General features: G+C 33.1%; 1 protein-coding gene across 3 annotated transcripts in view; it reads left to right on the forward strand.

Moving 5' to 3' along the window:
- Positions 1-3854: 3854 nt before the first annotated feature.
- LOC115888177 (embryonic polarity protein dorsal-like) overlaps positions 3855-17060 on the forward strand; it is a 99474-nt gene continuing 86268 nt past the window's right edge. For 2 of the 3 annotated variants that reach the window (XM_030907796.1, XM_030907793.1), the window contains exons 1-2: positions 3855-4346; positions 9010-9112. In XM_030907796.1, coding sequence (XP_030763656.1) covers positions 9094-9112 — 19 coding nt within the window. In that variant the 5' untranslated portion in view covers positions 3855-4346; positions 9010-9093. The remainder of the gene's footprint in view (positions 4347-9009; positions 9113-17060) is intronic. The other variant, XM_030907794.1, reaches the window with a different exon arrangement.

Here is a 17060-nt window from a genome sequence, read left to right on the forward strand (position 1 = left end):
ATATGGATTCTTTAAAAGAGTTTCTGAAAAAAAATGGAAATTAGAGCATTTATTTGCTATATTTGAAGGTAAGACACATTTACCTAATGCACCTGTTTAGATAATGCATGCGTGACTAAAGATAGAATAAGAATAATAAATAAGTAAATAATTACAAAAATTTTAGAATTTCAAGTCGTCGTATTAAAAAATTCAAAATGTGACCAAAGCTTATAATTTTAATATAATTTATTTGCTTTACTTTGATTAATTGTGATGTAACATTTTTTTGTAATTTATAGAGTGATGAACCACCCCAAAAAATACCAAGGAGTGAAGAAGCAGAAATAACTACTATCGAGGAAAATAACATCACTTTACTTACTACAGACCAGGAAAACTTAAATTTATCAGAAAATAATATACCTCGTAATATGCCTGTATATGAATAGACTTCTCTTAGATCAAAATAAATTTTAGTTGAGTCAATAGTATTCGCTATTGGTTTAAGAAAAGTGTCTCTTTAATCAAGAAATGTCCCTTTTTAATCAAGAATTTTTGCATGAATCAAAGAGACTATTGTTCTTGTAGCAAGAACTTCTTTGCATATTCATTTGGATCAAGAGTGAAATACTTTGGACAGATAGATTCTTCTATTCTCTAAAGTAATTTTTTAAAGCTTATGAAAAGATAGTTAATGCTTTGGACAAAGAAACGTCGTTCTTAGCCCTATTGAAAAGCGCCAATCTTTTGGGTCAAAGTCATATTCATTTCGACTGAAAGATCCTTTTTTTCAGTGTTCCTCTACGCTACCGGACACCATATACAGCTTATGTAAGGTACAGGATGGTTTGGTTGCCATTTTGATTGAAATCATACGGTATCTCCGTTATTATTAGTATTAGTGAAGCTAGAAGCTCTGATTTGCACAAACTTTTCCCACTTTTTTTGTCACACGAAAGATGCTGTAAACAAAATTTTCGTGGACCTCTTCGTTTCTAAGGTACAGGGTATTTTTTAAAATTTTGTAGTTTGGGACACCCCCCGTATCTCTGTTATTGCGAATGGTATCGAGAAGATAAAAACTGATAGAAATAAATAATTTTCCTAAATGTGGATTTTTGGTAAACGATTGCTCTAATAGATGGCGTTTAAACACGATCAATTTAATAAAAATCAAACCAAAGCAACAACGTAGAGTATGTCCCCGGATTGTCTTTATAAGTGGAAAAACTTTATTATTGATATTTTGAGAAAAATGCATTCTCCATAAAAATTTTTGCTTATTCTAAAATGGTTAATCGCGTGGATACTTTTCGAAATTTCCATACCGTTTTAGAGAAAATTGAAAAAAAACGTGAAAATAAGGTTGATTTTGAAGTTCTAAAAATCCAAACGCGTTTCTATAGTAATATAATTTCGTTTTCATTCTTTGATAGATGATTATTGTTAATTTTGATTAACGTCATATCTTTTGGCGTTGTTAGAGTATCACATTTTCCACTATTATCATCCTTTCCGTAGCATTGAACTAAATACTTTTGTGCCTCTTTAACATTTTAAAACAGCAAAAATATGACATTAATTAAAATTCTATCAATAACAATCTATCAAAGAATGAAAACAAAATTATTTTACCATAGAAACGCGTTTTGATTTTTAGGACTTGGAAAAAAAAAACGTTTTACCATATTTTCACGTTTTCTTTTTAATTTTCTCTAAAACGGTGGAAATTTGGAAAAGTATAAAAGGGATTAACCATTCTAGAACAAGCCAAAGTTTTTATGAAGAATGCATTTTTCTCAAAATGTCAATAATAAAGAAAATCCTCTTGTAACACACACACAGACACTCCGGGGACATACTGTATATAAAATGCATGAATATAAAAATAACATTACACTACTTTTATAATTTTTTTATATATTTCATAAAATCGACTTTCGTAGGAAAGATTAATTATACACTATACTTGAAGATTAATCCAAACCTATAAAACTGGCTCTTAAAAAGTGTTGTAGTCATAATATCTACGATCTGACATTTGTTGATGGTACCTCGTATGCCATGACTGTTAGATTTCGATCGATGAAATGAGCGATAGTGGAGGCAGGGGCGACAGAAATTCCGAGTGGATTCCCAGTTTGATAGGCGTTGCGAGAAGAACCTTCCGCGAGCGTACAACCTGTCCAGCTGTCTTCACTTGTAAATACCAGATACCGATAGAAAAAAAAAACTGCGCCAAAGATGGCTTGGAAATGTAGATCGCTTTCATTTTATATGTAAGATTATTTGGGAAGTGTCATCGATTTTTAATTATCATTTCAATGCGTTCGAACACAGTATGTCGACTTTGTCTTAGTTTCTTGTGTCTTATCTGTTGTTCCTTTTACAATTACAGTTTTAGTTGCTATCTGTATATTTTGAATATATTTTTATCTATTTTTGTATATTTATCTATTTTTGTATATTATCTCCATCTCCGATATCAGTCGTACCAAAGTTTATAGCACGAAATAGTCGTCTCAGCGCACTCAGTAATGAGGCGTTCTGGTGTTTTCCCATTTTCTCTACAGAATCTGCATTCGCCCTTGTTTCTTAGCTTCATTCTACTGAGGTGTTTATTAGGAGTCAGTGTCCTGTTAAAAACTCCGGTGTCCTGTGACAATCCGAAGACTGTTTTTACTTAAATCAAAGAAAATCTTTGGGTTTTCTCGGTCGTGAGAAGTCCTGAGAAATTTCTTTGAGTGTCTTGGACCATTGAATGATTCCCATTCCAGGTTACGGATCCAGGTTCTTGAGTTCTGTTTTAAGTTAGTTTCCACTTGGGAAGCAGAACAGTTCTGGTTCAGTTAGTGGAGTGTTCGCTCCTTTTCTAACTATATCGTTTGCTATTTTATTACCTTCTATCCCTTCATGGGCTGGCACCGAGAGTAGCAGGTCTTTATTTTCTTGGCCTAATTTGTTCAGCTTTTCTAGACATTCTTTGGCCAATTTCGAATTGATGGTAACTGAGTTGATGGCTGTTAATGTTGCTTGAATATTGGATAAGATGGTTATTTCTTGTTTCCGATATTTCCTAAGATAAGTTGAATGCATCTTTCGATTTATGCCTGAAGGATGCTGGGGTAGGTGACCATTAACTCGAAGTATTTAGTATTCGGCCCAAATACCCCTTAGTTAGATCTCTGTCCCAGCTTTGGTTTTGGAAGCAACAGTATACCACGTTATGGTATGATCTTTTACCTGCAGAGCAAACATTTCTCTCTTCCAATCATTTTTATTGCTCAATACTAGAGTGAAGTGTTTCTCAAAATTATACATTCTTGGTATGTTATCTACTGTGAGTTGGAGAAGTGGTATTTTTCTTTTAAAGGTGTTCCAAGCTCCTGAGCTGACAATTCTCACAGTACTGTTTACGTCAATTATCATTTTAATCCTTGTCGCAATGGCATATCTACCGACGAAATGTGCAGTGGTGTTAAGTCTAGAATGACCTCCACTGCTTCTGTTAGTCATGTTCTCATTGCTTCTTTGATGCAGATGTATGCCAGTCTATGTATTCAAATCAGACAGACCAATCTAATCTGACAGATTAAGTCCACGGATTTGATCTGTGACAGGGTTGCTTCGCCAGACAAACACAAAGTTTTTATCCGTAGACCAAATCCCCGAGCTAAATCTTTTAGTTCAATATGCAAAATTCATGGGATTTTTTTCCAACCGGAAAAAACGGACACACAACATCTCAGCACGAAAAATAAATCTCCACCTGACCAACCGCTCTGCACGTGCGCCATCTAGATAAGAGCGTCATCAACGTTAGTCCAGTCCCCACCAAATCCGTCATTACACATTTCCCGCCGGCTAGCAGGAACCGAAAACCGAATAACAGCAGTCGCAAACCACTCGCAGGAGCGCCTATCACGCCCGCAACGGCAACCCGCGCCACACGCAACGTTGTCACATCTCGTTCGCAACCTCGAAATAACCTAAGCCCGAGTCGCTTCTAGGAATCGGACCAGCAGCGTCCTAAAAATAACAACGTCGTTCTCCGTTCCTGCTGCCGTTCGTTTTTCTTTTATTTCGCCGAGAACACGGATCAAGTGTGCGCGCCAACGGGACTAAATTTAAACGTTCCTGCATACTGTTTAGCACGCGTAAGTAAGTAAAGCACGGAAAAGTGTCCGAAGAATAAAAATTCGCGCGTTGTTGTTTTGATTAGCGTACATTTATTGTGTTGTTTGTTGTTTTGTTGTTGTTAAGTGACCGTTAACGAGGAAAGTCGGTGCTGGAAGTGTATTTGTACGACCTTGAAAAGTTTTTAGCGCGCGCCTTGATTGGATTTTAGCATGCCGCTAAGTAAGGTGAGCTGGAGAGGATGATTCGCGTTACGTTAAGGCGGATTTCCACCGAACGGACTCAAATAAAACTCTAGTATTTTTGACAAAAACAAAAACGTGTTTGAAGTTTTGAAAATAAACTCGAATTCCACCAAACGTACCGAAACCGCGTCTTTTGTTTCGAAAATATTTCCTGTATTTGCTACTAGAGATAGTAGAGATGCCACCAACGTGTCATAAAATAAAAAAGTAAATATTTTTACTTAATAATTATTATAATTTATTATTGCAGCTAAAAAAACTCTTTGGATGAGCTTAATTATTACGATAGCGAGCATAGTAAAGTTTTGCGCAACGGTTTTGCTTTAATTTAAGAAGATGTTCATACAACATTTAATCACTAGTTGATTAAAAAATATATACCATTAATATTGCAAATTATATTTTATCCTCTCATAGTACCTATATGCTTATTTAATTTTTTCAGTATGTAATGAGCACTTTGTTTACTCACTTATTTCGTCGAAATGCTTGAATCCATTTTTGCTTTTGATCAAATCGGTGTGCGAAACTATGAAGCTATAAAATGTTGCTTCGGGAGAGTTGAAGATCCGGGGAAGTTGACTAAAGTTGAGTTATTGAATGTTATTGCACCCAACAACGCCCTAATTACGCCTTAACATTTTTTCGGCCATTTTATTAACATTTGAAATTGTTACAAACACAACACGACGCTTAGTTCGGGTTCTTTTTCACTTAATTTTTAGTACCCGAAAAAAAAGCGTTACATCACACAAACTTTGTACTGAGTGTTTTATAGTTTCAATAACTGCACTAGTAAAAAATCAAATACGTAAATATTACGACAAAGTCGATTTTAATATTATTTCAATACCATCGACATAAACAGTAACGGGATTGAGTGAAGTACATACTGATAATTTCTATTTTCTGCCGTATCGAGTGCTGCGGTCGGAATGTGTAAAATGGACTGAAAAACGTAGATACTAATTTTATTAAGACATATCGAGTCATTAATATACTTCAAAACTTAAAATTAGTGATGAGCAAATAATGCAAGACCAAGACTTCGACCAAAACTCCCTTTGTCATGGCCTGTGTTAGTTATGGTTAATAAGTAGATTTGGTCTTGCAAGATCGAGTCTGTCATGGTCTTGTTGCAATACTCTTTTGTAAATCTAGCGATACCCTCGCTGTTCTTGCTACTCTTTTTCAATTGATCTTTACCAGAGATACATAGAAAATCTTTAAATAAATTAATAAATAGTATTTTTAGTAATTTAATGGAAATAAAACTTTAAAGAAAGAAACAAAAAGAAGAAGAAAGTTAAGTTGATAGTTACCCAATGTTCCTCACGTTGGTAACTCCAGTCGCTCCTGACAGATTCTCTGTTTTGTTGCGGTTTTGTCCGTTTGGTGGAAATTCGCCTTTAACAACATAAACGGGTCTAGTGGTGATGTAGGTACATACTACGTAGTGCGAGATAACGAAACGTATCGATAATTATTGAGTGATAAGTTGATAAGCGCTCTGTGTGGAGCTGGGCTTCAGTAATATTTATGTTTTGTACAATAAAATGTATCTACTTGCGTCTAGAACAGCAAAAATATAAGACAATAAGTAAATATTTTTCTTTTTTAAATCGTACTTTAGGCCTAACAAAAACACAAACGTTAAAATTTTTGAAAATAAGATAGAAAACAGCATCATAATCACAACTATGCGCTGACAGACAATTTTTAGTCGGCCGATTATTTACTTGCAGATTTGTCACCAATGTGTTTTTATGGAGCCGCGCTCAAATGCAATCAAAATGTCGTCCGATCGGCTCCATGAATGTATTGTTTTCACTTTTGCAACTACACAGTCGGCGGACTAAAAAATGCATGTCAGCGCGCAGGCTTAGCCTACGTTATCATAAAAAAAGTTTTATTATTATCGGATATACAATAAAATACATTTGGAACTAGTAGTAACAGATTCCACATATTTTTATAAATTTAAAAAGAAGAATTTACCTTTATATGGTTTTATCATACTGTTCCATCTTCGTTTGGCACTTTCTGGTTAACAGTATCTTAAAATCGTCTAGCTATCCGTTTCAGATATTTAATTAATAATTAAACGGCGGAATCCATTAAAGAAGTTAATGCTTGAGAAGGAAGTAACTTTCTATTAACTCAGCCAAAGTTCAAACTGAAAAATGAATTAAAATGCCATTGTTAACATCGTTTAATTTTACGGGTAATATTTGAAATTGCTTGTCGCAATTTGACCTTGTTTGCGCTGATAATGGGCAATTTTATAATTGTTTTACTTTTTTTCAACTTGTTTTTGTTATGGCCGGATTTCTTATACAGGGTGGCGCACCTCATTCGCCTCGGTTCATTACACGAAAACGGAAAGATGTACAGATCTTGGTTGCCATTTTATTGAAAAATGGCTCTTTATTCAAAATCTGAGCTAGATAGGTATAGGAAACCCTAATATAGTTTGAAAGAGCATTTGAATCTGCTTCGATTTGTTTAAAAAAATACAGGGTGTTGTATTTGAAATAACGAAGTTTTTATGTAAAATAAATATTTAAAATAGACCAGCAATTTTTGATACCCCTGTATACATTAAACAAAGTAATCAAATTTTTCAGTAAAGTTTATTTCTCTGGCTTAAGTGTCAGGCACAAGAATTAATTCTGAAAAGCAATGTACAGGGTGTTAATGTTCTATTGTAGCATGTATTTTGAAATATCTTTAAATATCTCAAAAACCAAAGATTTTAAACATATTTAACCCTTATTATAAATACCTTTTTTTGTCTCAAGAATCCAAAAATGAAATAAAATACCGGGTGTTCCATAAGAAAAAATATAACTTTGGTATGGATCTTAGTTCTGAAACACCCTGTACATTTCAAAATCTCTCCAAAGAAATCCAGATCTTGTGGAATATTTTAAAAGCAGTAGATCAACAAAATATTTCAGAGTTACGAAAATATGAAAATAAGGCCCAGCTCCAAAAATAGAAAGTATCATTTCTATAAATTTGTGACCATTTATTCCCAATATCCTCGGAAGTAAATATATAGAGATGCAACGACAAAATTATAATATTCCATTTCTTACAATATTATAATATAATAAGTTTTGATCATCATCATACAGAACTTTACCACTAAAATATGAAGAATATTATTTTATTTTTTATTATTTACTTTTCTATATTTATATTAGCTTGTTTTAAAATCAATACAATACGATTATTTTAAAGTCAACTTTGTAGTCATTACCAAATGAAATGTATTTTGATACGCATGTTTAAGTTGTCTTTATCTTTTTAATCGATCTCTCGAAACTGAGTGAAGTAGTACTACTTTAAAACGATCGGTAATGATGAGTTGTTTTTTTTCTGCCACCCAGAACGATATAATATTTCATAATTTCAGTTTTTTTTTCGTTAAGTACTATAATTTTGGCATGGTCAATCACTAGACGTCAAGATTATTTACCAATTACATATATGTTACAGTAAAAGTTGGAAATCAGTGATTTTTAACAATTACTAGTAAAAGCTCACATTCATTATTTGCTAAGACTACGCCAGTAAAAGTTCAACATCTATTTTTTTACTAGTGAATGCTAGCATTCCTTGGACAATGGACAATAGCAGTGAGTTTGAAAGACTCAGTTTAGTAACCAATCACGGCGCGTCTCGATCAATTTCAGGAAACGTGGGAACATGGGAAAACTGATATAAAAACAGTTACCGATGGTTAATTAAATTGGCTATTCCTCGAAGGTTACACAAGAATATTTAGTTTTAATCATTGTCTAATATAACAGCTATTTTAGAAACGTATATTACAATATAGTAAAAAAAAATATAAAACAGTGACTAACTAACAGTCTACCATTTATCGGCTTATAATCCACGGTATTACACCTCATGAACAAAATATACACAAAATTATTTAAAAAATCGTCTAATTATTTATTATTTCTGGTTATAGTGAAGTAACATTTATACTGGAGTCTGTAGCAAAGTTTAGGTTACTAATTTGGTTTTATTTTTTTTACTTTTAATTGTCTAAATCCCTGCATAATAAATACTAGTAGAATGGATTTATAGTATCGTTTACAGATTTCATCGTGGACCATTTTAATATATATCAATATAACATAAAACGAAATTTAATTAACGAAATATCATCGTAACAGCTATTTTAGAAACGTCTAGGTTTACTTATTTCACTGAGATTTATGAAAAAAAAATCCTTTGCCTCCGGTACAGATACCGCCACGTTTTGGAAATAGCTCAAAACAAAACAAAATTGAACGAGGCAACAAAAAACGCCAAAAAAAATCCCCCCTCGCCCTCCTCACGGGTAGTTTTCAGGCGCTTTTAAGAATCGAAAGTAGGTCGAGGCAAGCCGAAGTGGGTTAAGACAACTGGAAATAAATCGAAATGCGTCCAAAGTTGGGCGACGAAATGCGACCTTGACATGTTTCGAATTGTTTCTCGCATAGTGTGTACGCTGTTTTAGGCTCAAGATCGTAGCATGATCTCAGCCATTACACTATTATACAAATTGGTATATAATATGAGAGCATCTCTATATTTTTACCTCCTAGTTATTTTTCACCTTATTTATTATATTCTCTGTCACAAGGACCCGGTGTGGTAAATGCGAAAGAAAGAGCATCATCATCAATCACCATCATTCCGCTAGACTTGCGACACATTTTCTATAAACATGGACGAAAACGATATAGGTGTGTAAATAAATCATTTTGCTTGGTTTTTGAGGTTTCCTAGCATGCCTTTTTAGTCCAACAGAGATAGAGTGATTTAATTTTTTTCGTGCTTTTTCTTAAAAAAACAAAACTTATATTAGCGGTATTTAGTAGTAAGAATTATTATGAACCATGTCGAAAGAAGTAGCATAGATAGAATATTGCTGGTATTTATTTACGACATTGCATGTGTTTTTGGTATTTTTTTTATGCATGAGTTTTAGAAATGTTGATAATTTTTAGTATTTTTTTAAACTTTTTTAAAAATGACTTAAAAAATGAAATTAATTTTTTAAGTCATTTTTGAAAAGTTTTTCCTCTTCTAAAGACAATATCCGGGGACATACTGTAGAATTCAAAAATCAAAAAATATAGTAGGTACTGTAGTGTAACAACTAGGTACGAGGTAATATTTTGGCCAACTGTATAACAAACAATTTAAATGAAGTAAAGGAACCTACGTTGTGTTAAATATTTTTGATGACTTGTCGATATATGGATTTTCTATAAAAGAGATAATAACGGCAAGTTCAACCAAACTGTTATAAATTATAAATAATAATGTCCATAAACTAATGTCGACTTTGAAAATAGTTACTAACTGTCACTAGAAAATTGCCATGGCGACACCAGCCATCTTGATTGCAATTTTATTTAAAAATCGCTTTTTATTCAAAATCTGAGCTAGATAGGTATAGGAAACCCTAATATAGTTTAAAAGAGCATTTGAATCTGATTTGGTTTATTTAAAAAAATACAGGGTGTTGCATTTGAAATAACGAAGTTTTTATGTAAAATATATCCTTAAAATAGATCAGCAATTTTTGATACCCCTGTATAAATTTAAGGAAGCAATACCATTTTTCAGTAAAGTTTATTTCTTTATCTTTAAACTCAGCACAAGAATTAATTCTGAAAAGTAATGTACAGGGTGTTAATAATCTATTCTAATGTAGCATGCAAATTTAAATATCTTTAAATATCTCAAAAACCAAAGATTTTAAACATAATATTTAACCCTAATAATAAGTAATATTTTTTGGGACTAAGAAATCAAAAGTGAAATAAAATTCCGTGTGTCCCATAAGAAAAAATATAACTTTGGTATGGATCTTAGTTCTGACACACCCTGTACAGGGTGGGTTAAATTCGACGCTTTTAAATGGAAACACCCTTTTCTATAGGAGATGCACCCTTTTCTATAGTGAGACGACTAACGAACTAATATCGGTGTCTGGAGCTCAATTTTTGTCAAAAACATGATGGTGAAAACCGCATATCGATATCTGTTACTGTGTGTTAGTTACGGGGTGTTTTTTTCATATGCACTTTTAACAAATCGCTGTAACTTTTTGCTATGGAAAATTTTGTATTTTTATGAAAACATTTCCAAAACACCTTTTTACGTAGAATTTAATGGTTGGTTTAAGTATAATTTTTTTAAAATTAATAATTTAAGAATTATCAACAGAAAATTTGATTTTTTATATGGGACACCCTGTATATTTTTAATTTATTGCAAAGAATTTAAAATTACCTTTCCAAAAATATAACACACTTGATATTTTACTCGATTCCTCTTCGAGATATAAGGTATATAAAAATTCGCCCGCTTTAAATGAGTAGGCTTTGAACGGCACCGGCTGTAATGCAAAAAAATCTAGCTGTGAGTATCAATTAAAACAAAAATAATATTTGCTATGAGAGATGCAGAATTTTATAACTATTTAAAATATATTTAACCAACATCAATACATTTAAACTATATCTAATAACAATAAAAATAAATAGCAAACAGACATGACATTTTGCTACAGGTGTTCGACATAATATCGACCGTCTTCTGTTATTGACAGACGGGGCCGTTTTTGAACATTTCTCGCGGAATTCATTAACTCAGTGGGGATGAAAGATACCTCTCATAACTGCTAAGTATTTCTAATTCTTGTCTAGATTATACGGAAGAATAAAGAACCTTTATTCTTCCGCAAATATATCCATAGGATTAGATGCATGGGCACTAAGTCAGGCGGCCTCGACGGCCAACGGCTGGGATCTTGGTTAGCTATTCAATTATTCTTGAAATTGGCTGCAAAAATTTGCTGATAACTTCAGCGTTCTGAGGCGGTGCGTCGTCTTGCTGGAAAAGTATGTTTTCGAGTTCCATTAAGGGCATATCATCAATAAGGGGTCTATCTAAGCCTACTAGTTAAAAGTGGCGAACTTTTAAAAATTCTGTATTTCGAAGGGGATTATAACAAAATATCAAGTGTGCTATATTTTTGGAAAGGTAATTTTAAATTCTTTTCAGTCAATTAAAAATATAGAGAGTGCCCCAAATAAAAAATCAATTTTTCTGTTATAACTCTTAAATTATTAATTTTAAAAAAATTATACTTAAACCATTAAATTCTACGTAAAAAGGTGCTTTGAAAATGTTTTCATAGAAATACAAAATTTTCCATAGCAAAAAAGTTAACAGCGATTTGTTAAAAATGCACATTTTTGAAAATCACCCCGTAACTCCGAAACGGTAACAGATATATAATGTGCGGTTTTCACCATCATGTTTTTGATGAAAATTGAGCTCCAGACATCGATATTAGTTTTCGTCTATCTCCTATAGAAAAGGGTGTTTCCATTTAAAAGCGTCGAATTTGACCCACCCTGTACATTTGGAAATAATTTTAAATTATGCACATTGCCTCTCTACATACACCCACAAAAAATTTTGTTTCTACATCTTTCCGTTTTCGTATAATCAACCGAGGTAAATGGGGTGCGCCACCCTGTATATTAGAATCTTTATAAATTGTTCTATAAATTATCCTATTATTGTTTTTGTTTCCCCTTTTCCGAGCTAAGATATTCTACCATGCACGGTCGAAAATTGTTAGTACATTCAACGAGGGCCTTATTCTCACACTAAATCACAAATATGGGCACGAAGGAACAGTAAACGATTTATTTAGATTACTTTTAAATTGAAATTATTTACAGCTTAAATAGATTCCATTAAATGCATACACATGTTAGATATATTTATATATTCTCAGATGAAATAAATAAGGAAAAACTTTAATACAGAATATTACAACAGGAAAATGAAATACATATATGCTCTAGTTAACAGTAGTTAAATAATGAGAAAAGATTTACTTTACCTTTAATAACATTCTTTGTCACAAAAACGAACCAAAATAACATCAATGCGTCTCGAATGCTAGTCTAAAAGCTATTATTTAACAACTATTATCTCTGGTCGTCGCCTGATTTCCCTCTCCCTAGTTTGTGAATAATATCTTTTCAAAATCAATAATTTTATTTATGTATACAGAGTGTCTTAAACTAAATGTTTTGAATTTAAAGAAATATGTCTATTTTTAAATAGGCGATTCACCTCAATACTGTATTTAAAATATTCTGGTTCAACCGGAAGTCACTGTCAATTTGCTTATTTGGCTCAAGTTTCGTTTACTTGAAATCAGTTATGTAAGAATTATTTGTTTATTTAGTATTTGGAAGCCTTTAGTGATAAAAAATTGTAAAATATAGCAAGATTTGAAAAGTACTCGCCAATTGGAATTCGTAAAAAGACGCATTTTAGCTTACAGCTTACAGCGTATTTTGATTGCTTTGGTTCGGTTTGTTGGTTCATTTATGTTTATTTTCGTATTTTTCTCGGTAAGGTATTGATGTCTAAAATACAGTATCTACTAGGTTAAGTTCATACCTACACAATAAAAGTGTTTAGAATGTAAAGCAGGAACACGTTTTTATGTAACTGATCAGTTATTCTAAAGTCGGAAAAAAGAGAATTATGCATTTCCGCAGATACATTTTTCTGATTTTGTGTCTGGGGAGGCTTCATACATATTTTGGATATTTTTAGAGATTTCTCAAAAATTCTTTTTTTACGTGATTCTAGAGACCAAATACAATACAAATCCGTGGGCGCACGTTGACATTTGTTTTTCTCCTCTTGGAGAATTTTTTTTCTCCTCTCTTTCTCCTTTCTCTGGCATATTGGTAATTATATTGTTGCGGACCCGTGTGGACTCGACCTAACCTAACTATATGTCCCGCCCTCAGATGACCTTAACATCGCATTAAAGAATAGACACCGTAATGATTCATTCGTTCGAGAAGAATCGAGTCCCACTGGAATGGACTAGTACATACGAGAACATTCCAAAACCTTCCCTACGCACCTAACGATCTATGGACTATTCTAGAGTTCTTTACCTGTCGGTATAAAAGCCGGCGGCTGTGGCCTACAGGGGGCAGTTATAAATAAACAGTACAGTTGACGCGCTAAAGTTCAAAATAAATGCTTAGTTATAAATCGTTTGTAAATAGTTCTATAAGTCTTTTATCGTTATTGTTTTTGTTAATTAGTGTTAAATAAATAGTGTTTAAATAAATTGTGACTTTCTATCCACACGGAACCGACGAAAAAGGTAACAATATGATTAATTTACCTATGACTAACCAATGAATTAACACCCTCCAAATAACCACGCTAACCAACCCGCCCAACGCTCGATATGAAGAGGTGTTTGGCTCAACTTGTCTTATCATCAAAATTCAACGTGCGCACACGGATTTGTGTTGTATTTGGTCTCTAGAATCACGTATAAAAAAAGAATTTTTGAGAAATCACTAAAAAATACGAAAAACACCTATACTGCATAATTACCCTAAATTAGATCTTAAAAACTATAACCTATATTTTCACAAAGTTAAAAATATGACCTACATTTTATCCGTAAACTTTTCTCGTCTAGGACCTCCTTTAGTTCGAGCTTATTTTTACCCGTTTTCGTTTTGAGACTCTTGCCAACATTTTCTACTTGCAGTAGATAGTGCGTTCTTTGTTTAGCCTTACGATGACAGGCAAACAAACTAAAAAAGAAAGTTTGTCTTGACTGATTTGTTGAATTAGTTTGTGCTGTTTTTTTTTACTGCAATCTATGTCACCCTGAGCGTAGAATGCAAAACGTATCCTAAAATGAGAAGTAGATTTAGTATCTTTACGTATTTAAGTTAGGCCAGTATTACATTGTCAAATTTGTTTGTCAAAAAAATCTTTTATAAAAGATATTTGATGAAAAAGGTTCCCTAGGCATTCTTCTGCAAGAAGATATGCTCCCTTTGTGCTTGTTTATATATTTTTGAAGTCAGTTTTATCTAACTAGAAAATAATTAGCACTGCCCTATAAAATTTTCTATTAGTAAACTTATGTCTGTACTGGCTTTTATTGTTTAAAAATCATTATAAAATATAAAATTACACATCGCAGTAGTCACTGTATAAAATAAAGTGGCTTGTTAAACGGAGAGATCCATTAATACCATGTATTTTTCCCAATTATGTAATCTTTTATTTGATCACTCATCAGGAAATTAGACTTTGACCAGATGTTTTAGATATTTTTTCAATAATCCAAAGACGCTACACTCTCATGCTATATTTAAAAATTAGCATAATCTTTGAAATGTAATGTTTAAATATTTATAATTATTTTTAAAAATTATCTAAGTACTGTTTACATTAATATCAATAAAAATATATTAACACTGAGATTTGTAAACTCATGATGAGTGATATACCGTATGATCGAAAAAAAAATGGCGTCCAGTTGGCTTGGAAATGACGATCGATGACATTTCCCATATAATTTTACAATATTACCAATAACCTTCTTGCCAGTCTACTTCCTCAAAATCTTCAATAGTATCGGAAATAAAAATTGATCTATTGCCGTTTCCTATTTTCTTCAGGAAGTTTTTATTGTGGCATACATCGAGTAGCTTAGCAGCTCTATCATTCGTAATCCTTTTTCTCCTTTTGAATGAATATGACTATAAACGCTAAAACTGCGTTCCGTGGCAGCCGAAGATGCTGGCATCATCAACATTCGTGAAGCTACTTGTGATACTGAAGATGAAGAACACAATCCTTTCCACCAGGAGACTGGGTTATCAAAACTACTTTTCCATATGAAGTTATTTCCAAATAACTTGCCACTTCTACAACGGTAATCTGCTATTTCATCTACTCTTGCTCCTTTAGATTGAGTTTATTTTTTGATATATTAACTATGCATTCTATGGTAGAAAGAATTTGGGTTTCATCAAGTTCAGAATCTTGTGATTTTGGATTTAGTAATTCTGCAGCATAATGAATGGGTTTAATAGCAAATTTTTCTCTTTTGTCAATAAACTCCACTAATTCGGATTTTTCTTTGTCGTCAAGTGAGGTCTTCTTTGTCTGCTAATATCACAAAACGCTTTTACAGCAAAATGAATAGTGCTATAATCTCCTTCTACAATTTTTAACCATTTGCCAATAGGTTCAAAAATGTTAATTACCTTGGAAATTTGGGCCCAAAATACTTCGTCGTCTAATATCCACTGCTTAACATTTTTATCAATCATTTGTGTTGCTTCTTGACTAACTGCAACTCCTTGTAAACTGAGCCTAGTATTGTATACACTTTTTAAATTGGTCAAAATTAAAGATCAGCGAGTTTTTACTACGCTACGACTTACGAGTTCGGGACTTTCCCGTAGAAATGCGAGGTTGCAAATAAGTTGGTGAATCCTCAAACTCGATATATTCACCATATTATATGTTTGTAAAACTGTTCTATAGTAAGTTTAATGTTTATAGGGTTCTTCTTCTTCTTCTTCTTCTTTCTCAGCCTGGATCCATCCAGTGTTGGATATAGGCCTCTTCTAGGTTTTTCCATGCTTCGCGATATCTAGCCAATCTTATCCATTGTCTTCCCGCCGCTGCCCTGACGTCATCGACCCATCTCTTTTTTGGTCGGCCCACACTTCTTGTTGTTCCCCTAGGTCTCCATAGGATTACTTTTTGGGACCATCGGTCTGGATCCTGTCCTATCCATTGCCTATCCATTGCCACTTCAGACTTGCCACTCTTTTAACGACATCTATTAATTTTGTTTTTTGACGTATGTGGGTATTCCGTATTTTTTCCCTAATGGTGACTCCCAACATGATTCTTTCCATGGCTCTTTGTGCTACTCGTAGTTGTTCTGCTGTTTTTCGAGTAATTGCCATAGTCTCTAAGCCATACGTAAGCACAGGTAGAATGCAGCTATCGTAAGCCTTTTTCTTTAGGTTCATGGGCACCTTTTTATCCTTGAAAATATCGCTCATATTTCCAAATGCTACCCATGCCAAATGGATCCTGCGTTTGATCTCCGTATTTTGGTTTTCCTTGCCCAGCTTGATTTTATGATCTAAATATATATAATGGTCTACGTTTTCAATAATAACGTTGTCCACGGTAATGTTATGGATATTGTTGCTCATTATCTTGGTCTTCTTCAAGTTCATTTTAAAGCCAATTTTCTGGGATTGGTCATTTAGTTCATTTAGCATGGTGTTTAGTTCTTGAATGTCGGTTCTCAGCAAGACAATATCGTCTGCGAACCTCAGATGGCTAAGGTGTACCCCATCGATGTTTAGACCTCTATTTTCCCATTCTAATTTCTTGAAGACATTTTCCAGTGCCAGTGTAAATAACTTGGGAGAGATGGTATCTCCTTGTCTCACGCCCTTGCCGAGTAGTATTTTTTTTTGTTTATAGGATTACAAAATCTGAAAGATATATTAATAAACATCTGGTTTGAATCGTTAATGACAAGATTTAAGTATTTTTAAAAATATTTCCAATATTTCCGAGACATGTTTGGAAATTTCCAATATTTCCATTTACAACACTATACAGGGGGTTAAAATTTTCATCTTCTTTCGATTTATTATAATTTTCTTCCAAGAGCTTTTAACCATTCGAATGAAATTTTGACAGTAAAAGTACTAAGTGCGACATATTTTAATGCTAAAAAAGTGTCGACATATTCTCCAGGGACGAGCATTTGGGTTGTCAGTGCAA

This window comes from Sitophilus oryzae, unplaced genomic scaffold (genome assembly GCF_002938485.1).
Source record: "Sitophilus oryzae breed Bouriz unplaced genomic scaffold, Soryzae_2.0 scaffold_684_pilon_pilon, whole genome shotgun sequence".
Lineage (NCBI taxonomy): Eukaryota > Metazoa > Arthropoda > Insecta > Coleoptera > Curculionidae > Sitophilus > Sitophilus oryzae.